The following is a 25,256-nucleotide window of genomic DNA, read 5'->3' on the forward strand; positions in this document are numbered from 1 at the left end:
GCCTTCCAAGGAACGCCTTCCTCTTTCTTTGTGGCTGCAGGCCCACTGTGCTGGGAAATGACCACTGGCGTTCGTACCGCAGGGAGCGAGCTGTGTCTCCAGCCCTGGTTCTGCCACTTGCCAACTCTGCGACTGGGCGGGCTTACCCTGCCAGGCCTCACTTCCTCCTCTCCTGGTGCAGTGCCCCCCTCAGTGCCACCGTGAGGACCTAGTACAGTTCTGCATGGCACAGAAGAGAACACATTAAGTCGCCACCATGCCGAGTCCTTGCCTGCCCTTCACACGTCATCCCTCTGCTTCTAGGTCTTCTTCCCTTGCTGGTGCATAGTGCCGTCCCTCTCTGGCCTTGCTGCCCCCACCCCCACCCCAGTACGTCTTCTCGCGAGCCATGGCTCAGCCCTCTACTTTGCCGTTTCTTATCTGTTCACTCATCCACTCACCCCTCCATCCACTCCCTGCTTCGTTTATCCAGTGATTTGTTGGAAGTCTCGTACACGTGTCTGCCAGGCCGTGGTGAGCCAAGCAGATTCGGTCTTTGCTCTCACCCAGTTTATAGCCCAGTGGACAATGGAGATGATGAAATGTGTGTGTGTGTGTGTGTGTGTGTGTGTGTGTACTTAGCTACCTCGCAGAGAGTCAGGGTGGCCTGGGAAATGCCTACCAGGTCACTGAACATTGCAGTCAGGAAGGCTTCTGGGAGGCAGCGACTCTGACCTCCTGGGCTGGGAATAGGAACCTGTGCTTTTTATGACTTGGAAACCCAGCATCGTCTGTAGGTGGTCCAGTGAGTGACCACCGCACTCACGAGGTCCTGGGTTGCAAGGAGGGGTCACTATGGAGAACAAGGGGCAGCGCAAAGTGCCGGTTGGTAAACGCTCATTCACTGAGCTGGAGGGTGAGTGAGAGAGCCTCTCCTGGGCTTAGACCGCTGAGAAATCTTCCCAGCAGGCCTCAGCTCTGACTCCCCTCGAATAAGCAGCTTAGCCACGCTCACTCCAGCTTCACGCGGCTCATGAATATGCAAGCCAGCTTCCCTTTAATCCCGAATTTTATTTTATTGGATGTATTTAAATTTATTTATTAGATCTCGGTTTTCTACTTGATTCTATGGGAACTTTAATGGAGGTCTCTCTCTCCACCTTCATGTGTTGTTAAAGAGTTGGGCGGAAGGGAAGATTCCCGAATAACTTGTCTGCCCAGAGGGCCAAAGAGCTTCTGGGTTGATGACTACCACAGAAAAATCCGAATTATAATCATGCCCTGCCCTCACAAAGCCTTTCCCATCTTGCACACCCCAAGGAACTGCGCCCAGAAGGCCCAGGCTGTGGGTCTCTCAGGCCTCCTTTTGCAGCAGAGGGGCTATGGGCTTCGCTGGACACGGAAAAGCTGTTCAAGGTCGGGCTGCAGCCCAGTGGCTGAGGCACTTGGCCAGCCCCTCCCCAACCCAGGCCCCAGCCCATGGCCCACAGCCCACGGCCCGAGCATGTGCCCTGTCCCAGCTGGCAGGGACGTCTCTGTGAGATGGCTCATCTGCCACCAAAAGGGGGGAGGAGAAGCAGGAGCCAGCCAAATCTGGGCAGGTTGTGTTCACACTCTCAGTGAGATCCAAGATAGAAACTGTTTTCTAAAACTATTTTTCACTTGCTAAAATTAAGGCTTTTAAAAGGAAATCTGCTGTGTACTTATTTTATTTTTAAACATCACCATCCTTTTGGGTAGGAGCACAAAACCCACGAGCTCTTCTGTCCCTGCAGTTGGCGGTGTGGAGGGCTGAGGCTCCCTGAGGTCAGGCGATGGTCAAGGGCGAGGCTGTGGGTCCGCAAGGTGCCAGCCCACGCACGGGGCTCTGAGGGTGGGGTGTTGGGCACATGTGCCCCTCAGCCCAGCCACACCAGGTGCTCTACATTGGCTTCTCCAAGTCACTTGGGTGGATCAGAGGCCCTGCTGCCAGGGGACCTGGCTCTTTGATGGGACTTGGTTTACCCAGGGTGCATCCTCACAGCTTAGAACTGCTGAGGTACACAGAGCTCCTCGACCCGGACGGCCATGCTCCCTGCTGTCTCTCCTTGTCTGACCCAAAGAGGTTGAAGGAGACTCTAGAAAGGTCAGCAAGAAGCCAGTGGTGCCAGGCAGACAGGGCACCGGAGCCAGTGAGGTGGTCACCAACAGCCAGGGGTCTCTCATCCTCCTGTCACACCCTCTTTCCTCCCTTCCCCCACCAGGTCCTGAGTACCCTGTCTCTCACTAGCAGTGGGGATTATTTGTCTGGAGCATTAGCTTCCTGGGGCTTGGGCACCGAGCATGGCCCTGATGTGACACATCCCCCAGAGAGACAGGGGTGCCCTGACCCGCTTAGCAGAAGGCCTGGCTTCCCTTTCTCAGCACCGGCTCCTACCTCACCAAGGTCACTGGCTCATCCATCAGGGATTTGGTTGGCTCTGATTTCTGAGAGCAGCATCCACAGCTCAGAACCTTGGCATCCACTGTCCTCCAAAGGGTCCCCTGCTGGGCGACAGAAAGAACCCACTCCTGTTTGGCTGTGGCCCCTCCTCCTACCTCCTGCAGGGTCCCTGCAGGCGCCAGTGTCTCTGATCCTCTGGGAGAAGGAGCATGGCTGGCCAGCCTGTTCTTGTCACAGCCCTGCTCCTCCTCAGCTTCTCTGACCTTCCTTCCTGCTGTCCCCACACATATCAAGGATCAAAAACCTGCTTTCAGGCTGGGGAGATAACTCAGTGGTCTAAGTGCCTGCCTGGCAAGTTCAAGGACCTGAGTTTGATTCCTGGTACCACATGCCATGCTGGCCCCAGGCTCTCTGTGCTGGCCCCAAAACAGGGCGTGGTGACACACACCTGTAACCCCAGCACTGGGGATGCTGAGACAGGAGGGTCACTATGAGTCTGAACTGTATAGCAAGACCCTGTATCAAACAATTAATATACATATATATATATATATATATATATATATATATATATGTTTTGTTTTAATAAAAGCTGCTCTGTCCTCCTCCCACGAGAACTTTCCTTCATGTCCACACCTGCTTCTGAAGAACCCGCTTTGCAGTGGGTGCAGGCAGGGGACTTTTGTGGCAGAACTGGGCGCCCCAAAGCCAGAACCCCCCTCACAATCCTGCCCCTGCCTCGTGAGATCAGGGTCACCTACCTATCACTCACAGTTCCCACTTGCCCACCTTGCAAGCTGTTCGGGACAGGCAGGGATGTCTGTCACCTGTGTCCCCCGGGACTGGGCAGTATAGGCTCTCGCCAAATTCATCTCAAAGCCCTCACCTTTAATTTTATTTAAATGAACGTGTTTCTCTTTGACAAAGATAATGTGTGTTAGCTGAAGCATTCTTACCACAGAGAAAGGAACAAAATGCTGCTTCCTGGAAATCCTCCAAAACACGGGAGCACCGCTGCCCCCTTGGGCCGCTCCTGGCAGGTGTGGCCATCTAGGAGCTGGGTGTGTAAATAATTTTGCCTACATGAGGTGCTACCACATCTGCTATTTTACAATTGCTTTTTTAAAAAAAAAAATCATGGAGCACTTTATGGATCAACAAACATAAATGTGCACCTCTTTACCAATGACTCCACAGTAGACCATCCTAGGAGCCGGCTGCAATCTGCTTACTGCAGCAGTCATCAGCAGCCACTTGGGAATGGTTTCCACACTTTCCCCAGCACATACCAGACTGGTGAATGTCGCTCTGGGTCCCTCTTGCCTCTCTGCGCATCAGGATTGGTGGGAAGAGCCCCATCGTTGCTTGCACAGCTTCCTCGATGCTCACTGCCTGCAAAGCCATGCAGCGTAAATGTTAAGTCCCAATTGTGAGGGCAAAGGTTCCAGGCAGCTGTATTGGTTTCTTACCCCAAGGGGCATCATGAGGATTGGCCAGCAATGGGGAAAGCCTACAGGTGGGCTCTCGCTGGCTCCAGCAAGAGTGGAAGCTGCTCCAGGACAGCAAGTGCTGCCTCTCCCTGACCTTTCTCTGTGGTCCTCTGTGGTCTGCGTACAATTATGGGGACTCCAGTATTTGCAGGGAGCCAGGAAGGGAGGGCCCACCTCAGGAACTCTGGGGAGGAGGGCTCCATCCCTTATACCTGCCCGGGGTCACCACTGGGCTCTTTGTTCATCTTCTTAGCCACCCCACTCCCCCTGGCAGTAAAACATCATTTTTTTATTAAATGATGTGTCTGACATTTACTAAATTTTTATGTGACAATTTAGAAGGAACTGGTTGCATTAAACTGCCTTATTAATATTGCAGTAACATGATTAGGGGACAGCAGGCTGGCTGACCACAGGGCTTGGATTTACAAGGGGGGGGCAGAGGTCTCTATTGACCATAGCTCCGCGACACAGCTTGTGCTGTACCCGCAAGGTGAGGATGGTGTCCAGCGCCCCTTGGAAAGTCTGGGTTGGGCCTTCCCAGCTGTATACAGACTGGACTTGGAGGATTTATTCAACTCCAAGAGGTATTTAAACTACTCAGAAAGCCTCCTCCAGGATAAGGTCGGATAGGCCCTTTCGGCTGGCACCTGAGTCTCCACACCTCTTTAGCCCACTTCCGCAGGAAGTGCATGGTCAACATTTGTGCAGAGTCAGAGGCCCCTGGTGGACCTGAGGAGCCTGGGCCACTGCGATGGCTTGGTGGCCCTGGGGTTGGTTTCTTTGCCTCTGAGGAGGAAGGGTGACATCACCATCACGCAGGTCACCTTGCACTGGGGAGTGGGGACAGGGTCACGGGCCTCAGAGGATGCACCCACAGATCTGGAGGAGGATGCAAAGCTGGTGGGCAGGCGTGCCAAGGACTCTGTGTTGAAGATGGACAGGCAAGGGGAGCAGGAGAGGACGAGAGCCGCCATCTACCCCTCAGTTCCACTGATGCCAGGGTGCACCGAGCCTCCTGCCCTGAGTCTGTGTGACTCCAGCACAGACTGCTGGCCCGACATGCTCCCGCGTGTGCACTGGGGTGCCAGATGGTGAGTCGGACTCACATGCACAAGGTCAGGGGCGGGGTGGCACAGAGCGACCCTCCATGGGCTCCAGCAGCAGAGGGCAAGCCGGCCAGGGGCTGAGGAGGGGGTCAGTGGAGGCTGCCTTCCGAATGGAACTTTTCAATGATAGAATTTTCTTTTTTCTCCTACTGCAAGTTACAATAGTACAGTGCACTCTTTATCAGATTGCTGAGATGCTGATGGGTAAAAGGAAGAAAGCAGACACTCTGACCCCAGTTCACTCCTGGTCTCAGGTACCCACACCAAGGTACTGTTACTCATCCTTGCTGTCACCGAAATAGTTCCTTGGGGCCTTCTCTGGGACTGGGTGGAAATCCCAGGGGTCCTTAGGCCTCAGCATTCAAGTTCAGGGTTTGTTGTTCCTGAACAGCTGGGTGAAGGGGGCTGGGGTTTTTGACTCCAGTAGGCAGCTGACACTGGGAGCCCACAGAGGGTACCCCAAGGTCTGAGTGACTTGGGAAGGTGGTGGTTGGCCTGCTTCTCCTCTGACCTCAGAGCTCTGGGTTTGAGGGGAGCTACATCCTGTCCAATGCAAAGCTGTACTTTTGGGGCTGTGGTGTTCAGAGGCCTCTGGGAAAACTAGAGCAGCCAATGACAGTGCTCAGGGAAAATCAGAGTAGCCAATGACAGCATGCAGGGAAATCTAGAGCAGCCAATGACAGTGCTCCGGGAGCAGGCAAGCAGGTGGGTGTAGAGTTGGGGAGGGGGGAGGAGAAAGGCTTTGCTGGGTGGGTGTCTAGCAGCTTCCTGGGTCTGTGTTCTCTGCTCTGGGCTTCTGAAGCTCCAGGCTCCTGAAGTCATTGGCCTCTGTGTCCTGCCTGGCTGACCCACTGGCCGCGCCCTCCCTAACCCACTCTCCCCACTGCTCTTCTCAGGTGGGCCTTTCCTTGGGAAAAGCTCTCTCTCTGCCCCCTGTACCATACCCTGAATCTGCCTGCCTGGGCAGCCCCGTGTGGGCCGCAGGTCACTTCCCTGCTTCTGGAATTAATCCTGGCAGCGGTTGCTGGAGTTGATGGGCTCACAAGGGGGAAAGTAAACCGAGGTTTGTTCAAGGAGGAGCTGCAGGCTGCAGCCTCACAGGCTTGGAGGGCAGCACGCAGAGCTCTTCTTGGGGTACCGGCATGAGTCAGTCTCTGTCCAGGTGAAGGCAGCAGACAGGGCAACCAAAGGCTTTCTGGATATGCCCATAGGCCAGCTGGGGATGAGCTTCTCAGCCCAGGACCTCAGCCAGCCTGTCCCCTCCTGTGCTGTGTGTGTGTGGGGGGGGGGGGTTCTTTTTCTAAGACCCTTCTTTCTGAGCTGAAGGACTCAGCACCTTGCCCACCATGGTGGAAGCCGGGGCCTGGCAGGGCCAGCCACGGCACCTGTGAGTGAGAAGAGGGGCTTCTGCACACAGAGCGTGAACCTGGGGTGCTTTTTCCCTGAGTGGGTCGAGTGGCCCTGGGGACCTGCCCAGGCAACATCTTCACTCCTTCCTGCTGGATGTGAGCCCTGCTAGGGTCCCTGTCAGCGGCGAACAAGCCTGGAGTCTGCCTTTGTGGTTATTCCAGGAGTAGGGACGGCCTGGCCTGTCATGGCAGGGGGCACCCAGGATGCCAGGGAAGGTGTGGAGAGGCCTCAGTGGGCACTGTGTGCATCTTTTCCCCTGCTGGAGTGGGGAGGGGACTGCAGAGGGCGGGGGCCAGTGAGGGACTCAGGGCCACGCAGTTTCTGCAGCCCCTCCTTCCCAGCCTGTTGGGCTAGGGACATCTGCAACAGTGTGGTCACCCCCAGGGGGGCGAGGGCTGGGGCTCCTGCTGACCGCAGGCTTCCACCTGGTTCCCTCCAGGACCTGCCCGTTGAGTCACTTTTGCTCAGGGCCCCTTCCACAGTTAGAGAAAACTGACTGAGCCTGCGCTGCTGGCTTTGGAACCGGAAGTGTGAGTTTTATTTTCAGAACCCATTTTTGTTTTGCACTAAAGATAAAAAAAAAAAAAAAGTTGCCAGACAAAACAATTCTATTTCAATGCACAGAATCCCTGTCTCGGGTTGCCTTCTTTGTAGTACTTAGCCACTTTTATTAGTTTATTGGCCTACTTTCCCCCCTGGACTACAAGCTCCCCGAGGACAGCGACACTCTCCATCAGCTACAGTGTCCACAGCATTTTAGACCCACAGGGCACTCCCTAGAGAGACAGAGGGACACTACTCTCAGTGTCCTGTCTGGCTCCACCTGGAAGAGGACCCCGCCAAATGTTTACACAGCATCTTCCCTCTGCCCATCTTTCTCCTAATAGTTATGGATTATGGAAAAGAAGAACAAAGCCCATTAAGAGGTTCCCCTGCATTTGATTTGAGGAAGTTTTTATCAGAACGGCTCCATTTATTGGCCTTTAGTGGGCAGCCTTATTCCCTTTGCACAAAATGAATATTGCCTTGTCTCCTTGAGAAAAATTGATTTCAAGCAGGAAGGAGAATAGCTAACCCGTCCTCCTCCTTTTCTGCTTCTTCCTCTTTTTTTTAAATTTTTTTTTCCTCCCACTGAGAGGCAGAATTTATCTCTGAGGTAGGTGGGGACACGGGGATAATTGGCCAGAAGCTAATTCCCGGGTTTCGTCGTCCAGAGCACTCCCGCCAGAGTGGAGGACGCCCGCCTCCAACTGCTTGCTAATGATAAGTGACAGCTTCAACAGGTCCTCGCATTGAGACGTTTAGTCCTTCCTGTGAGGAGATGACACATTAATTTTCTCTCGGATTTACATTGGATTATTAATAAAATATTGGTGTTGGAATATGACAAGTGGGGGACCACAGAGCACCACGCGCCGTCGGAGGCAAGGACTGTGGCCCAGTGCAGATATGGATGTGACAGTGGCAAGTTGGACGAGTGTCACCCAATGGATGCTTGTGATGCTCCGTGGGTGGGGCCTCCTGGACAGAACCCAAAGAATGGGAGGCCTCTCCTGTCCGGCTTGAATCCCCTTTTGTTCTCTGCCTCCCCACTGACCGGCTGCTTCACGCAGAAGTGATGCTTTCTGCACACTTCCCAGAAAAGCCAAAGTGTCTTGACTCACACTTATTTGGCAAGCACTTGTGGAGGGTTTGCTGTTACAGATCAGACTGGCGGAGAAGGCTGAAGAACCTGCTGCAGCTGGGGGAGCCAGACAGGCCTCTGCCAAATGGCCAGCGACTCAGAATCTTCCAGGGGCTTCCTGTGCAGAATTCTCAGGGAGCCCCAGGCCGCACCCCCCCAGCTCCTGTGGAGATACCACCCTGCTGTCTGAAGGACACCCCTTGCATGACCATTCTCTCTTCCATCTCTAGCCTGAATATCACTTTTTGGGGGCACAGGAGGCATGACCCCCACCATCCCCTCTGGATGCAGCTGCTCTCTCCCACTCTCTCCACCCCTGGGCTTTTTTCCGCTGCACTTCCCAAGGTTGCATTTGATGGGCTCTTTCAGGCTGCCTTGGATACTGGGTGGTACCAGTATTCGGACCCAGGGTTCACGTGCTTGTATTTTCTGGTGAATTTGGGTCTTTCGTTAGACTTGGAGTAAATAGCATCTCCTGTAAGAGCACCTGTCGCCCAGACCACCGCTCCAGCTCCACCCGCACCCCTGCTTTGCTCCCTGTCCTAAGGCCCCTCCAAGTGTCTTCCCCAAGCTCACTGGGACCTGATGTTTTCTCTTCTGAAGCTCTTTCCTGAGCACCATCTGCCATGCCTTTGCCTCGGCTTCTGACATCAGCCCGGCCCCCACTGGCCACTGGGCACACATTTTTTCTCTCATCTCCTTGGGGTGCCTTCCCCTCTTCTGGTTCTGGAACCTGCAGGGCCTCCACAAGTCACCCCTCCTCATGCCCAGACATTAGGCCTCACAGAGCATGGCTGGACACCCAGAAAACCCTACATGGATGCCTGGTCCATAATAGCTGCTCAGTAAATATTAACTGAATAAATCACTGGATGTCATAATAGAATTTCAAGCTGAGCCCCTGGGAGCTTTAGGAATAGAGCCATTAATGAGTCCCTCCAGACTTGCTCTGGACGGATTCCTGGTCATTATCATCTCTCTATATGGGTAGCCTTTTCTTTTCAGTGACCTCCAGCGACAATTTATAGGAACAGAACTGTAGCTAGCAGCCTGCATTTAATGATCCTTGGGAAATACATACGGACTCTGCCGCTGGGTTCTGGGAGCCCTCACCGCCCTGTCTCGGTGCCTGACACACCATCTTGGCCTTAGAGAAGAGGGTCAGAGCGCCCTTGACCTCCTGCATGGCTGTTCTGGACCAGCGCCCCTTACGGGCTTTCGCCAGGATAAAAGAAGATTGTTTTATGACATAGAGTGCTAGTTACTGAGAGTGCTGTTGGCCGTGTCTCCTTTTATTCAGAAAAATGGAAACATGCACCAAGGCGACCTCAAATGAAGCTCCTAGCTGCACCGGCTCTTGAGACCCTGCCCGTCTAAAACTGCTGCAGAAGCAAGTGCCCTCTTAGGCACCACGTGGGGCAGGGAAGGCTTTTAGGTCTACAAAGCCACCTGGTTGTTTGTTCCCTGATAAGAAAGCCTCTTTCACAATTTTCAATTTGCCCTTACTTTAATGAAAAGAAGCTGGGGTTGGACCGCCCAAGATGGAGCTAATCAAATAAAGCAAATTGGTGTTACCTTCCCCTCTCCCTTATTATTTCTACGGCTCCAGCTGGAATTTATTATGAAAAGCAATTGGTTTTCATAGCTGGAAGATTGCAGCCCGGGCCGGGCCTGACAGCCCTTTCTTCCCCATCATTCCATAAATAGCCTGGAGTGGCCGCTGCGCACCGGGGTGGGAGGATGCTGGATGCTTCTGGCCGGCTTTCTTGTACAGTGTCCCCCAAGTCGTTAGGACCCTATAAACAAGTCAGGAGAAGACCCCGGGCTGCGGGCTAATCAAGTAGCCCCTTCCCGTGAGAGGGCCTTCGCGGGGGCTCCCCAGGCTTCCGTCTGGCGTTCTGCCAACCTCGCTGTGCGCCAGTCATCAATTACCGCCCTCGCAGGGTTTGTGTGTGAGGGAGATAAGCGGAGGAGGCATCCTTTACCAGGCCTCGCCTCCCCTCGCAACAAGAGGAAGAAGCAGAAGAGCCACTCCCATCATGCACAGCCCCTCCATCCTCTGTCTGGAGTGCCCTCAGGTTGTTGCTGTGCAGGAAGGGGGGCATCTGAGGCATACTGGGGGCTTGCAGGGGATTTGTAACCAAGCCTCCGGAAGAGGTGCCTTGGGTTGTGTGTGCTCTTCCCTGCTGGGTGACCTTGGAACAGCATCCACCCTCTCTGTGCTCTAAGTCTTCTCTATACAGTGAGGACAATGACCTCCATCTACCAAAGTTATAGTGCAGGCCTAAAATGAGAAATTCGTGGAAAGGGCTTTACTCTGCATGAAGCAAGTGGTGAGTGCTTAGTAAACAGCTCTTCCTGTTGTCAGGGCAGTTGTCATGGTTACCACTGACTTTGTGGTCCAGGCCACCTCCCTCTAATGGTGCATGTAAATCAGCCCATTCCATGGTGGAAAGATCAGAAGGAAAGGGGCAGGTACATAAAGTATGCCTGCTGCAATTAAGGGTGGCATTTCCCATTTTCTAACTGCCCACTGGAACGGAGATTTAACACTGGCCCTGCGCTCTAGGATGCCCTGTCACGGGGATGGTTTTACACTCAGGGTTGGGGCCTGCAGGCAGCTGGAATGGCGAGCCCTGCATTTCCTCGTGGCCAGCCTCCCAAGGCCTGTGGCAGGAAGGAGGGCTCCCAAGGCACAGAGAGGAAGGGAGGGAGGAGTGGCCCAGGGCCTTGGCTCTGGCTGGAGAAAGAATTCTTGGAGACGTTGGCTGTTTAGAAGCTGGTGGCGGAGGTTGTCCTGAAGGAACAGTGCAGGGCCAGCTCTGATGACTCTAAGGAAAGGAACCAGTCAGCCTCTCAGAGCAAACTCCACCTCCTCCAGGCAGGAGTGTGGTGCTGGGCTTATTAGCACAAGGGTCCCGCGGATCTGCCGGTCTCACGGATCCTAGCTGGTCCTCTTTTGTCTTCTCTGATGATTTTATTTCAATAGCAGTGGCTCTTGAGGTTCTGGAAATGATTGTTAGTGACAGAGAGAATGGGGACTTTAGGAGGAGGGGCCACAGGCCAGCGCGGCTTTGGGTGCCCTACTTGAGACACAGTATCCAGTTTCATTTTGTAGGCTTTACCTAGTCTTGGATTCCGCCCCCAGTTGCTCCATAACTTGTATTTAGGGTTTGTACACCCAAAATCTCTCCAGTGCCCTCTACCCCTCTGATCCTCACCTGCCATTTGCCTACATAATTTGAAGAACATATACCTCCCTAAAGTGGTGTGGATGAGTACGTGGGCCTTGGCGTCTAGGGAAGGTGTCTCCACTAGTAAGTGTCCCAGCGACACCCCACATACCATTTCCCCGATGTCCCTTTGCCCATTGCTGCTCCAGCAGGGGGAGTCCAAAAGAGGCCAGGTCTGTCAGTGTTGGTCATAAAGCCCAGGAACTCCGCGGGTAGCATGCTGGGAATCCCGCACTCCTTGTGCAGGATTGAGACCAAGGAATCTGTTCAAGATGACACAGTGTGTAAGGCAGAGCCAAGATGTATGGTGTTACTTAGGTCTCACTCCAAATCCCACCACCACTTGCTTCTTAAAAGCATTTTGTTATGGAAAATGTCACCCATTCACAAATGAGACGGACTAACAGAATGGACACTCACGTACACATCCGTCTTCAACTCTGGCCAGCACTGGGCCAGCTGGGTGTCACTCATGCAGCCCGTCCCCCCACCCCGACCTTACTTTGATGCATATATCAGATATTGTGTGATCCTGTCATGCATATATTAATATATAACCTAAAAGTTAAGATGTCTGTTAGAAAATCACTTCTGTACTACAATGATCACTCTTAAAAATTCATCACTCTGAGTATTAAATATTTAGTCACTGTTCAAAATTCTAATTGTTTCCCAACTGCCAGCCATAGCTCAGCCAGTAGCTCAGTAAGGTCTGCACATCGCATGGGATGACGGATGTCTTTGTCTCCTTTAACCCATATGGGCCGATCCCAGCACTCTTCTGCTCTTGTTCTTTTTTTTTTTTACCCTTTGAGAACTGGCTGCAGAAGACAGGCCATTTGTCCTACGGAACTGGCTTTTGCCGTCAGTGTCCCTATGGCGTTCTTCACCATGCTCCACTGGCCTCTAGGGGTCCTTGTAAAGTGAGGGATAGGTTCTGATATCTAATTTAAGATCCATTTTTTAAACAGCAAAATTTATCCCGATCAGGATACTTAATTGTCCCTGTCCTGGAATGTCAGCCCTTGTTGCTGGCCATGAATTCCTTCAAGATTACAGGATAGTGATGTCTTAGCTCATCATTTTTCATTCATCAGCTGGAGGACTTTCGCAGAGAAGTCCTTTCTCTTCCTCGTTGGTAGCACAGAATGAATGGTTTGCATGGAGAAGGAGGAATGAACGTGTAATTCTCTCCCCACCTGTTTTTTTCTTCACATTTTTGAAATACAGTGATACCAAACGTGGCTCAGAACCACGTTTGCTTGTACATAATTTGATTAATGAGCAGAAGCATTTGGCAAAGGTTTGCTTTTGTTGGGACTGCATTGGGTGACACAGCTGACTGTGGCCACCTTTCCCGCATGACCACGAATGTGGCCATTTTTCTAGAATTGTGGAATGAATCAAGATCCTGAACTAAGGCACCACTTCAATGCATGGGGCCACTAACGTCCTCCAACAGTGAACAACTTGGTTTGGGTGTTGTTTCAGGGTCATTATGAACTTACGGATTTAAACACATTAATGTGTTTTAGTTCATTGCAGTTATTATTTTTACTGATGCTCAAATTTTCCCATCTTTGGTTGGTGGGATCCTGTTCACGTTGGTTCTTTTTTTTTTGGTGGAACCGGGGATTGAACTCAGGTCCTTGCACTTGCCAGGGAAGCGCTTATTCCACTGAGCCATCTCCCCAGCCCCCCACGTTGGTTCTTGAGCATTTTTTATGCTATTTAAGTCTTTGATACAGCTAATGTTATACTTAATGGCAAAAAATGGAATACTTTTTACTTAAAATCAGGAACAAGGAGAGGTATTGGTTCTTACCATTTCTCTTCAGCATGATACTGGAGGTTCTAGCCAGTGCAATGAAGCAAGAAAAAGAAAAGTATCCACAAGAAAAGGAGGAAGTGAAACTATTTTTATTCACAAGTGACTTGATTAGATATGTGGAAAATCCTAAAGCGCCTGTAAGAAACTTTATTGGAGCTAAAGAATTTAGTGAAGTCACAAGATAAAAGACCAAGAAGTGAAAATTAATTGTATTTCTTTATAGTAGAAATAGTAAAAATGAACAATCCAAAAATGAAATTCAGAAAACAATTCCATTTACAAATAGCATTAAAGAGGGCTGGGGAGATGGCTCAGTGGAATAAGTGCTTCCCTGGAAAGCACAAGGGTCTGAGTTGAATCCATGGTTCCAAAACAAACAAACAAACAAACAAACAAAAAATAGCATTAAAAGTACCATTAAAACAAATTTAATTTACAAATTTTAATACCTACACATTGAAAATTATAATATGGAGAAATTGAAGACTTACAGACGTGAAGAAATGCTCCATACTAAAGGAGTTGAAAATAACTTCATTGGAAGTGATTGGGAGACCTACTATTAAGGTGGGAATTCTCTCCAGATTGAGTCTGGATTAAATGTTAATTCCTATCAAAACCTCAAATGGCTTTCCCTCATCTCAGAAATTGTGGAGCTAATCTTAAAACATGAAGAACTTATTTATTTATTTATTTATTTATTTATTTATTTTGTATTTTAGGGAAGGGTCTACAGGGTGTTCAGGGTCTCACTACTGGACTGGACCCGTAATGATCTGCCTGTTCACAGCCTCCCAAGAGCTGGGATTACAGGCATGCATTACCACGCCCAGTGTCAATTGCCATCTCCCCGTGCTGTGGGGGCTGGGCTGGTAGGGAGGTCTGCTTGTAGGAGCTTTAATCTGCTGAGCTATTTGGCTGGCCAAACCATGAAGAACTTAAAATAGCCAAAATTTAGACAAAGATCAAAGTCAGAAAATTTATGGTTCCTGATTTCAAAAGTTACTATAAAGCTGCGACAATCAAGATGTGTGGAATTGGCATAAGGATGGGGCAGTGGAACAGAATATAAAACCCAGACATAAAGCCTTATGATTATGAGTCAGTTTATTTTCCTTGAAAGTAAGTCATTGGAAGATGAGTAGGAGGAGGACAGAATAGGCTCTTTTCTTTTTTTGAACAACTGGTGTTGGGACAATTTGATAACCACATGGCAACAACTCCACTTAGACACCTACCTCACATCATACATGAAAATTAATGCAGAATGAATTGTGTGTCTAAAGGTAGAAACTAAAGATATAAAGCTCTTGAGAAGACATGAGAAGGCCTGTGATCTTGGGTTAATATGATCACCGGTCCTTAGTATGAGGACCGGTGAGATAGCTCAGGGGACTAAGCACCTGCTTAGGCAAGCACAGGGACCAGGGTTTGATCCCCGGGCGCTGAGCTCGTCATGCACCACCATGCCTATAATCCCATCACTGGGGAGGCTGAAAACAGGAGGATCACTAAAGTCTGAGATGCGGAGTGAATCCTGTACCAAATACATTTTTTAAAAAAGTTCTTAGTATACTAAAAGCATTAGTCCTTAAAGAAAAAACCAACAACTTAGACTTCACCAAAATTAAAACATGGTTTTTTTTTGTTTTTTTTTTTTTAAATTGGGCCATGGAGATAGCTCAGTGGTCTAAGCATCTGTATGGCAAGCGTAAGGGCTTGGGTTTGATCCCCGGTACTGCATGCTGTGCTGGCCCTGCCTCAGGCACACTGAGCTGGCCTCCAAGGCCAGGCATGGAAGGTGCATGCCTGTAATTGCAGCACTGGGGAGGCTGAAACAGGAAGATCACTACGAGTCTGAGCTGCATAGTAAGACCCTGTACCAAATATATAAAATTAAATTTTTAAAAAATCATGAAGAAAAAGAAAAAGACTGGAAGAATGTATTTGCTAAAGTCTTGTGTATGGGTTTTACATAAAGAACACTTACTATTCAAAAATAAGGAAGCCAGACAACTCACTTAAAAATGGGCAATAGATTGCAGTAGATCTCACCAAAAAAATGATATTAATAAATAATAGGGACATGAAAAGATGCTGAACATCATTATTCATTAGAGAAATGCAAATTAAAACCAGCAGACCCCTCTCGGGTGGGCTGTAACACCCACGGCAGGCATTGCCAAGTGGCAGGAGGATGTGGAGAAATGCTTTTCTGGTGGGAATGTGCCGTGGTGCCGCCACTCTTTGAACGTTTAGCAGCTTTATTCTTATGTAATCTGTTGTGCCTATCTTTCACATAATGTGAGTTCTGAGTCATGATTCGGAAAGTTTTCTTCTGCTCAGCTTGCTGAGGAATTCCCCTAGATTTTCTCCTAGAGTATGTATGATTTTACTTATTACATGGAAGTGGTTGGTCTGTTTAGAATCAAAACTGCCGTATTATGGGAGTAGTTCCAGTGTCACCTTTTCTTCCATAGTCCTGCCCACTTATCCCATTATTGTTTATTAAAAGCCAGTCCCCTCTCCCAGTGGCTTGAGCTGCCTCGCTTGCTGTGTGTGGTACATTGTAAGTGGGTGTGCATCTGGATTTTCAATTCTGTTCTGTGGGTCTGTTCATGTGTCAGGCTCATACAAGGTCTGATAAAAAATGGACATTTAAATTTAAAAATTTAGTACAGCAAGATACAGTGCCATGAATCCCCCTCACAATATTCCCATCACTTCAAACACACTTTCCCATCACTCTTGCCTCCTCCGAAGCAGTTCTGGATGTCCTCTCTCTTAAGTGTCTGTAGTTGTGCTGTCATGGCTGTCACAGTATGCTGAATTAATTCAAAATGTTGACCTTTTGTAGTCACCTTGACTTTGGAGAAGAGCCACAAGTCACACGGGGCCGCATCTGGTGAAGTAAGGTGATGATGATACTGTGATGCTTCAGCAAGGCTGCCTTTCAGTGGGACGGTGCCCCTCAGCTGCATTCATTGTGTTCTTTTTTATGTTTTTACAATTTAATAAATAGTTTTCTTGATGAATGTAGTTATGAGAGTTGTTCAGCAGTATTCAAGTTATGGTTTTCCTGATTGGTCTGTAGTCCTCACTAAGTGTAAGAGTTTCTGTACGGAGCATCTGTCAAGCTAGTAGGACTGCACTGGCGCGTCCATCACCTTCAGGACTGCTGGCCGCCTGGGCGTATTTACCCCAGTAACCTTGCCTCCCTGTGCCCCGAGGCCAGCGCGCTCTCGTTCACCTCAATCGCTGTTCCTGTGGTAATACCACCACCCAGAGTTGTATACAGTGGCGATGAAGGATTCTTTTTCCTACCAAGTACTGGCAGGCAAAAGGTGGCTTTCATTTCGGATGTGTTACACGGGCCTTCCTAAGATGTAAGCCCACTGGCCTAACGAATCTTTCACACTTAGTCTTCCTGTAAAGCCATCCGACACCGCGGACTTCAGTAACCATCCTCTTCCACGCCTTCTTTTTTCCTCTTTCCAATTTGAATAACTTTTAATACTTGCATTTCTCCTTGGGCTTGGGCACGAACTTTGACCAGAGGAACTTCCCATTTTCCTGCCCCTTCTTTTCGTTTTTGTTTAATCATGTTGGAAAGTACTTTTGCACGAGACTGTCCCTCTCAGTCCAGCAGGTAGGCAGGTCCTGCTCCTTGTGGAGTCTTTTCATCATTCTTCTGTTTGGTGTTTCTCTTTTCATGCATCTTGATAGTCTTCTTCATTTGTATTTTCTCTGCATGGCGCTGTTTGTGGTAGAGCTCAGCCTTCAGGCCAATCTTTTTTTTTTTTGCCTTCTTTGAACATTCATGAGCCTCTAAACTTTCCTTCTTTCTCTTTTTCTTATGGCAATCCAAGCGGTACCCAGAGCATTTACGGTGTAATTCAATATATTCATTCTGTGGGATGATGACAGCTGCAGAGCCACCACAGGCGGCCTGAGGTGTGCAAAGAAAAGTCCAACTTCAGGGTGTCCCAGACGCACAAGCTGCCTCCATGCAGCTGGAAACAGGAAACCACTGTGTTCTTGATCATGCCGCGTAAAGAGACTCATGAAAGAGGACTTTAGGAGCTGCTTCAAGAAACAGCCACAGGGATGGGACAAGTGTGTTTGAAGTGATGGGGTGTATTTTGAGGAAGTTAATGCAAATGTGTCTTGTACCATAATAAATTTTAAAACATAAACATTCCATGTACATATTGATCATGCTTCATATTTTGAAAAATACAGAGGTTTTAAAATATGTGTTAATAGCTAGTAGCTCCATATCTTGGGCATCTTCACTGGGGTTTATCTGGTTAGGCTTAGTGTTTCTCCCTTCCAAATAAACTTTGCAATAAAATTTTTTAGGTTGAGAAAAATACTTGTTAAATTACATGTAGGTTTTAATTTTCTTTTTCTCTATCATGGAGGGGACATCCGTGACTCTCACTACCATCACTAGCTTATTCCTGACTTTTATTTATTTATTTTTTTTTTTTGCGGAACCAGGGATTGAACTCAGGCCCTTGCGCTTGTCAGGGAAGCGCTTATTCCACTGAGCCATCTCTCCAGCCTTATTCCTGACTTTTATGCCCACTTATTTACTGTTGTCATTTGTAGCAGGCTTCCACTGACTCTGTGATCTTATACCACTGCTCTGTCGCCAAACTTTCTTATAATTAGTCTCTTAGAAAAAAGATCATGTGGCTCACAGCCTCCTGTTAGAATGACCTCCACTTGTCTGACCCCTCCTTGACGCTCCTCTGTGTCATGCAGGGGACATCCAGGGCTCTCTGAGCTCTCTTAGCCTGTTGTCCTGACCTGGCATCTCCCAGAGCAGATCTTGAGATGAGGGTCTGAATGCAGGCAGTTTATCTGAGAGGAAACAGCAGCAGGGAGTGTGGAGGTGAGAGGAAGAGGAAGATCATCGATACAGGAACTGTCCACCCAGCAGGTCACCAGTGGGGAGCTCTCAGGGACTGTGTAGAGCGCCCAGAGTCATCACAGTCATGGCACAGGGAGGACTGGGATCCCCCAGTTATCGCAGCCACAGGACACGGGCTCCTGAATCCGCCCACCAGACCCTGTTCCATGGTGACAGGAATTTCAAGATACAAAGGATGACCAAGCCAGGAGACATGGTGGGGGGATCAGACCCAGACTGGCCCACCATCCGAGCTCAACCTGCCGCATGGAGATGACTGTTTTCTGCTGGAAACTCCCTGCTAGAAAGGCTGATTGCATATTGATGGCAGATGCAGATGTGGGTACAGATATAGATATGCATGCGAGGTGCCCCACCCCAGTGGCACAGTGCAAGGACCAGAACCAGGGGATGTCACACTATTAGACCACAGGCTGCCTAGCTTCCTGCAGGAGGTCTCTATTCTCCTCCTCATCTTCCTGATCCGCTGCACTGCTCAGGGTCCCTGGCCTGAGTTTGGCAGGAAGTGTGTCAAGCCTCATGGCCCAGCCTGCTGGCACCTCCCAAGGCCACATGTCATTTCCCTCTGTCCTTTGAACATCCATTCCCACTGGGTGCACCTTACTGGGACTGCATCTTGGAATGGTACACAGCCTCAGGGACTGTGCCCTGCATGGCAGGTGGACCCCCTGCAGCCCATCCATCTCGTGTGCTGCTCTTAGGACCTGGAGCAGGGGTGAGGACCTTCCAGTCATGCAGAGCAGGAGAAGCTTACTGGAGCCAGCTTGATGGAGTACACACTTGAGACTGTTCCTTACTCAAGGCCAAGATGATGATGCTGTTGACCAAGCCCTTTGATGCCCTGTGGGATGGGGTCCCATTCTCGGTGTCAGATGCCAAGGTCACTGTTGGATGCCAAAGAGTGACAGCATCTGGGGGAGTGCCCTCTCTCAGGGCCGTGCCACCCACAGTTCGGGGATAGTTGGCCTGACAGTGCTGCTGCTGATCACTGACCATGTTTGGACAGGAGAGTGATGGAGCCACTTAAGAGTCACATCCTGGCCTGGAGAGGTTGGGTTGGCATGGGGCTTCTCCAGCAGGTGGATTTTCTGTAACACCCCCATGGGTGTCATCATCCCTCCTTTGAGAGGACAAGCCACATATAGGACCTGTCTATTTGATCTGATGCAGTCCTTTGCTTTTTCCTGGGGAAGTGACCTTATGCCCAGTGCTACCGTTGGACTCTGGGGGCTCTGAAGACTCCCCAAGAACCTGGAGTGGCTGACAGAGTGTCAGCGTGGCTGGCCCCCTACCCAAGCCCGCCTGCCACTCGGAAATGGAGAGGAATTGTAAGGGTTTCAATGCAGACTTGTAAGTGCAGACAGATACCATCAGGTGACGGCGCCGTGACAAGCGCGGGGAGCTGTTTCCCGATTGTTTTGTCAGTGCAGGCTTAGGGAGGAAAGCAACACTGACACAAACCAATTGCACCCTGATCGGGAAACAATGAAGTGTAGGGAGCCGCTGCTGACGGTCTGTAATTTCCGATGGAATTGCTATTTAGTCATATTGCTGCTGAATGACACAGTCGAGCTGGGTGGGAACTGCAATTAGCAGCAGTCACCCTGCCGTGATTTTTTTTTCCCTCCAGACAATGGAATATTAAGCCATCAATAGCCAACGTTCAGTGCCCAATGGTGAAATGGCCCATTGTTCGAAAGAAAAAGGAAAGAAAGAGGCTGGAGGCCCAGGCCCCAGCTGGGGAGGGATGGCTGATGTAACTCTTCCCTCACCTCTGCAGTAGTAGAACCCGGAGACCAAGGTGCAGGAGAAAAAGCCACCTCATTTGCCTGGATTGTGCAGAGCTCCCTACCTGGCCAAGAGTGAGATGGGAAGCTGACCTGGTGTATGCGCATAGTGGTCACTGTGCCCGCGAGCCCACCGTGCTCAGGTGCAGGGCCACGCAGAGCCGGCCGCGGGCAGCAGGCTGGCTGGAAGGCCAGAGCTTCCCGCACCTGCTGCAGCTCTGTTCTGGAAACACTTCACCACAGCACCTGCCGCAGCTGCCAGGGGCCTCAGCTCTTTCTGTCCTTGGCAGCTGCAACCCAAACACCCTGTAGACATGCCCACAATGACCTTCTGCTCTCTGTGGAACATGCAGCTTTTCTTTCTAGAAAAACCCAAGGTTCTTTTTGTCTGCTCTTTTAAAACATCCCAAGAGCAGCCATGCTACTGGTAGCATTTCACTCACAGGGCAGCTGGTTCCCTAAGATCCTGTGGCTGTGGACTGACTAGATGAGCTCACCTGGCGTGATCTGAGACCTCTGACAGCTGAGGCCCAAATGGGAACGAATCAGGTACTTAGCTTGCTCGAAAGGGAGGACTCCGATGTGCCCCTGTATCTGGCGGTAATCTAAATGCAGGCAATGAATCAGGAGCGTTTGGTCTCAGTGACGAGCTCTTCCATTGGTCTGTTCTTAACATAGTCATCTAGCGTCTGCGTTAAACTTATTTATTTCCTAATGCTGGGTGATGGATTAAAAGATGTGCAGAAAATCCTTCTACAAGAGATAAGATATTGCAGCCTGCCACAACACCCCTGGCTCTTTTCACATTCTCAGTTTGGGCTACTTTTCAGTGCAGAGCTCCAGCCCCCACGTCGTATATCCTGCTTAGCTGGTGGGTATTGCTAAGGGGATGTTTTTTAAAGCCTATTATTGACACATTTAATTCATTAGGTACCAAATCCACAAGCAGATTTTGGCTGGCCATGAAACATGGTTAATCCAGGGACCGCAATAAAAGGTGAAAAATTACGTCCCAGCAAATGTGGAATATTGCTTTTTTTTTCTGTACAGACTTACTGGTCTATGATATCTTTCTTCATAAATTTTTCTTCTGCTTGGTTCTCTTGGTAACTTAACCATTTGTTATTTCCAGACCACAGAATGGCTCAATGATACTCTACAACAGGAAGAAAGTGAAATACAGGAAAGATGGGTATTGCTGGAAAAAGAGGAAAGATGGGAAAACGACCAGAGAGGACCACATGAAACTCAAGGTCCAGGGAGTAGAGGTAAAGAGCAGAAAAGGTTCTCTTTTCCCCAAATGTCTTTTCTGGGCTGCAATGGAGAATGGAATTGCGTGGGAGCAATTTGCTGCCAGTCACCTCTGTCAAAGAATTTTTGCTTGCTAAGACCCTGGTGTTTGCTTTTGTTTTCTGCCCTTCTTACCCAATAATGATAGCCCTGTGAGTTCCCGGTGTCATGGGGTATACCTGTAGCCTTGCCTTCCTTGGGGTCGTGGATGTACGAACTGGGATTTGCAAGGTGTCTACAGAATCGCTCATTGTGTTTATCACGGAAGAGCGTCTGCTGCATTGAGAGCCGGCATGTGTCGGGGCAGAGGGGTAGCGGCTCAAGGAACCCTGTCCAGGTGCCCCAGCCTCCTCCGTGGAGCTGGTCTTGTCCCCTCCCTGCCCCCAGCTAGGCTTCTCTTCACTCCCACCAGGGGGCGATCTTTCAGCTCCCTCTGGGTGCTTCTGCTTCAGTCCAGGCTACAGATATGAGATGGCATCACCGGGTGTGTAAGATCCTCGCAGGGTGGGGGTGGAGCCGGTCTCGGCGAATGTATCTTGGGATCTTGGGCACAGTTGGGTTTTGTCCCCAGATGCAGCCTGATTTCCTTCCTGTCACTGTGGCTCTCAGCCAGGGGCAGTCCTGGAGAAATTCCAGACCACAGAATGGCCTCCATTCTCCACGTGCCTTTGTGATGTTCCCGGGAGCACAGCAAGGGCTGTCCTGGGCCAGCAGTGGGAGTGGCTTGTCATGTGCCAGGCATCTTGCGACCCCTGTCTGCACTGCAGGTGTGCCCGGTCTCTGGCACGCCGCGGTGCTGGGGAGGACCAGCAGCCCACCTGAGCTCTAGGGTTGCCCTTCTACACCGACATGCTCTGCAGCACACTTTGTCATTAGGACTTTTTCTGTGTTAATCATATGCTTTTGTGACTGTTAAAAATAGCATCAAATGGCTTTTATTATATTACCCCACAGAGAGCGGTAACTTTCGTTTTACATGCATGCGGTTTTTTTTTTCTATACTCAATAACAATGGTTTATGATGATGAACAAAGAAAAGCCCCGATCCGAGGAATTCCAGTTCCCTGTGCTCTCCTGTGCCCAGGTTTACGCAGCGTGGTTTAATTGACTGCATGGAACATTAAAATGCAGATTACCCAAACGTGCTGCTCCTTGGACCCACCTCTAGGACTGTGGCCAGGCACAGTGCTAACACACTAGTTGTCTTCACAGGGAGCCAAGGAGCATGAGCTTTTGGGGAGCACCCTGGTCTTCCTGGTGGAAGAGCAGCTAGAGGGTGAGGGGAGGCGGGAGGGGCTGAGGAGAACGAGGCCGCTCACACCCGGACTTACGGGGCCTGCAGGAATTCATACTAAAACTGGGCAAACAGCCCCTGTGCCCGTAGGCCTCCGGTATATTTCATCTTTAGTAATACGTAAATCAGGAACTTCTGGTTGTAAGTAACAGCAGGGTGGAATTCGTCCTCAGCAGCAGCTTGGAAGCCCAGGGAAAAAAAGCCACAGTGTTCATTTTCTTCCCTCGTGTTATAAATTAGAATTGTCACCGGATGGAATCAGAATGATGTATGGCTATTTTTAGGTCATATTTATGTTTGGAGTTATTTGCGGCTCTCGCACTTGCAGATTGTAGCCTGGCCCCTCAGGAGCGGGGGTGGGGGCACGGAATGGTGGGGCGGGGGGCTCCCACGGTCCACGTCGCCGTGCAGGAGGTGGACAGGAGGACAGCCTCAGAGGCCCTGGCCGATGGCACTAGAAGCGTCGCTCCAGATTCCTATAAAGGGAGGCTGCGTGTTGTCACAGAGCAGCGCACGAATAGTGACGGCCTAGCTACGTTAGCAAGGCTGTGTGGCGTACGCAGAGGACAGGCGCCGTGTCCCCTGCCCCACGGACTAAAGAGTGGGTGGAGTTGACAGCCGCAGCTGTAGGTGAAGGTCACAAACAGTGCTGAGAACTAGCTATAGAAGGCTGAGCTGTTGTGCTGCTGTCAGAGAAGCTTCCCACGGGATATAAGCTAAACTCGGACAGCTGCGGAGGACCCGTGTGAGCGTGTGTCTGCATACGTGTAATTTACATGCTGCTTCCTTTCCCTGCTATGTTGACGCGAAGATCACTCTCATCCTGTTTCACGGCTCTGCAGTATTCCACTGCCATACAAACCCGAGCGGTTCCCCTGCACTGGACTTCTACACGCCTCCCAGATGCCCAGTGTTTGTATGCTGTCTTCTCACACACAGAAGCAGCCTGGACCGGGAACTGCTGGCTCGCATGGTGCAACCCGTTTCCGTTTGGCTGGGTGCTGCCAACTCCCTCCTAAGCGACTGTACCAGCCGCATGCCCACTGGCGCTGGGAATTCCCATTTCTCCGCCCCCCTCTCACACTGCTGGAGGCAAGATATCATCCCATCCAATTTGGATGCCAGCTTTCCTTAACTGTCAGTGGGCACTGCACCTCCTCTGGTCGATGGGGGTCTTCTGCTCGAAGTGATTTTCTGTGGCTTTGGATTTTTAAGCAGCCCCAAAGAAGGAGTTTTCAGCCCCCAGATCCGAGCCATGTTGCCCCTGCACTAGCTCTAGTCTGGCAGTGTTTTCTACCTGGGCAATTGCGTCTCACATGAAGCGGGGCACTCCCAGCTCTCACCCTGCTTCCTCGGGCGTGGCCCCAGCGATGGGCGCCTGTGTCTCCCTGGGTGCTATGCCCACTGACCACCCTCCTACAGGAGCGGACAGCTGGTGAGGCCGGCTCGAGGCTGTGGTTGTTCTACTTGGGAACTGGCTTCCCCAGTTCAAGGGTGTGATGAAGATGTTTGCATGTACCGCTTAACATATCGCTTGCTCTAAGCCTCCCCTCAGGGCAGGAACATTTGCAGCCTGTGTGGAAGGAGGCGCTGCTCCGCTGCTCTTTTGTTCTGAGAGGCTGGGCCCCGGGTGCACATTGATTTTCACCACGCCCAGGATGGGGGCAGATGCCTCTGAAGCCTGGAGCTGTTAGGTCCATGCTCAGCTGTGTTGTCTGCAGGCCCAGAGAAGCCAGGCGCTCCTTAAAGTTTCCAGGGAGGAGGAAGACCGGCAGGGAGGAAGGGAAGGAGGTTGTGATGATAGTGTTTCCACAGATGAAGTCTCATGAGTCTGTGGCCTGCAGTCTCGCTCCCAGGCAGATCCTCCCAGCCTGTCTGGTGCTGCACAGGTGAGAGACACTGTGGGGGCGGGGTGGGGAGTGCCCTGAGAGCAGAGGACAGCTTGGCAGCACTGCTGTCCCTCTAGGACCGCCGGAGCCCTGGGTCACACTTGCCGGCTGATGCCAGCCGGGGTGAGGTTGACTTCTGGGCCATGCTAGAAGACGTCCCTGGGTCCCCAGCAGCTGGCAGAGTGGTCCTAATTCTGGTGTACATCCCTCTCCTGAGGCTGGTTCTCTGATCCCCACTAAGCCCACACCTTTGCTGCTGGGTCCCCAAAATAGGTGGGAAGTACCCCTTAGTGCTGGGACAGTCACAGTCTTGCAAATCTCCTGGGTAATAGGTATAGTTCTCCTCTGGCCCTCATAGAAATATCTGTGCAGGGGCCGGGGAGATGGCTCAGTGAAATAAGCGCTTCCCTGGCAAGCGCAAGGGCCTGAGTTCAAGCCCTGGTTCCTCCAAAAAAAGAAAAAAGAAATATCTGTGCAAAGCACACACAATTATACCCATTTCAGAGATGGAAAGAGTGAGCCACAGAGAAGGGTCCTACAGCCCCACCTCTTGCCACAGGTCAGGGGCATGCCTGGGTCTAAGGAAGCTGTGCCTCGCAGGCGACCAGCTGCCCCAGCACCCGGGTGGAGTCTGGGCTTTCACATCACAGGCTGTGCTTGTTCACCACCCGCCCTTCATTCATGGATGTTTTCTACCCACCTGCACAGTGGGACGCCCTGAGGAAGTGGGGTGCACAGAGGAGCAGAGGGGGCTCCATGGGAGGCAGAAAACCAAGCATGCAGCCAGGATGAGGCTCTGCTGGAAGACTAGGCAGGCCCTGTATGGAGCACGTGGCAGTGGCCGAGGTAGACGCGGCCTCAGGGATGCCGTGGAGGGGAGTAGCAGTGTACAGCAGGAG

General features: G+C 50.8%; 1 protein-coding gene across 10 annotated transcripts in view; it reads left to right on the forward strand.

The window, feature by feature from the left end:
* Camta1 (calmodulin binding transcription activator 1) overlaps positions 1-25,256 on the forward strand; it is a 766,244-nt gene that overhangs the window by 354,463 nt on the left and 386,525 nt on the right. For all 10 annotated transcript variants that reach the window (XM_023699407.1, XM_023699408.1, XM_023699410.1 and 7 more), the window contains exon 6: positions 21,017-21,152. In XM_023699407.1, coding sequence (XP_023555175.1) covers positions 21,017-21,152 — 136 coding nt within the window. The remainder of the gene's footprint in view (positions 1-21,016; positions 21,153-25,256) is intronic.

The sequence above is a fragment of the Octodon degus genome, unplaced genomic scaffold, assembly GCF_000260255.1.
Source record: "Octodon degus isolate 3935 unplaced genomic scaffold, OctDeg1.0 scaffold00113, whole genome shotgun sequence".
Classification (NCBI taxonomy): domain Eukaryota; kingdom Metazoa; phylum Chordata; class Mammalia; order Rodentia; family Octodontidae; genus Octodon; species Octodon degus.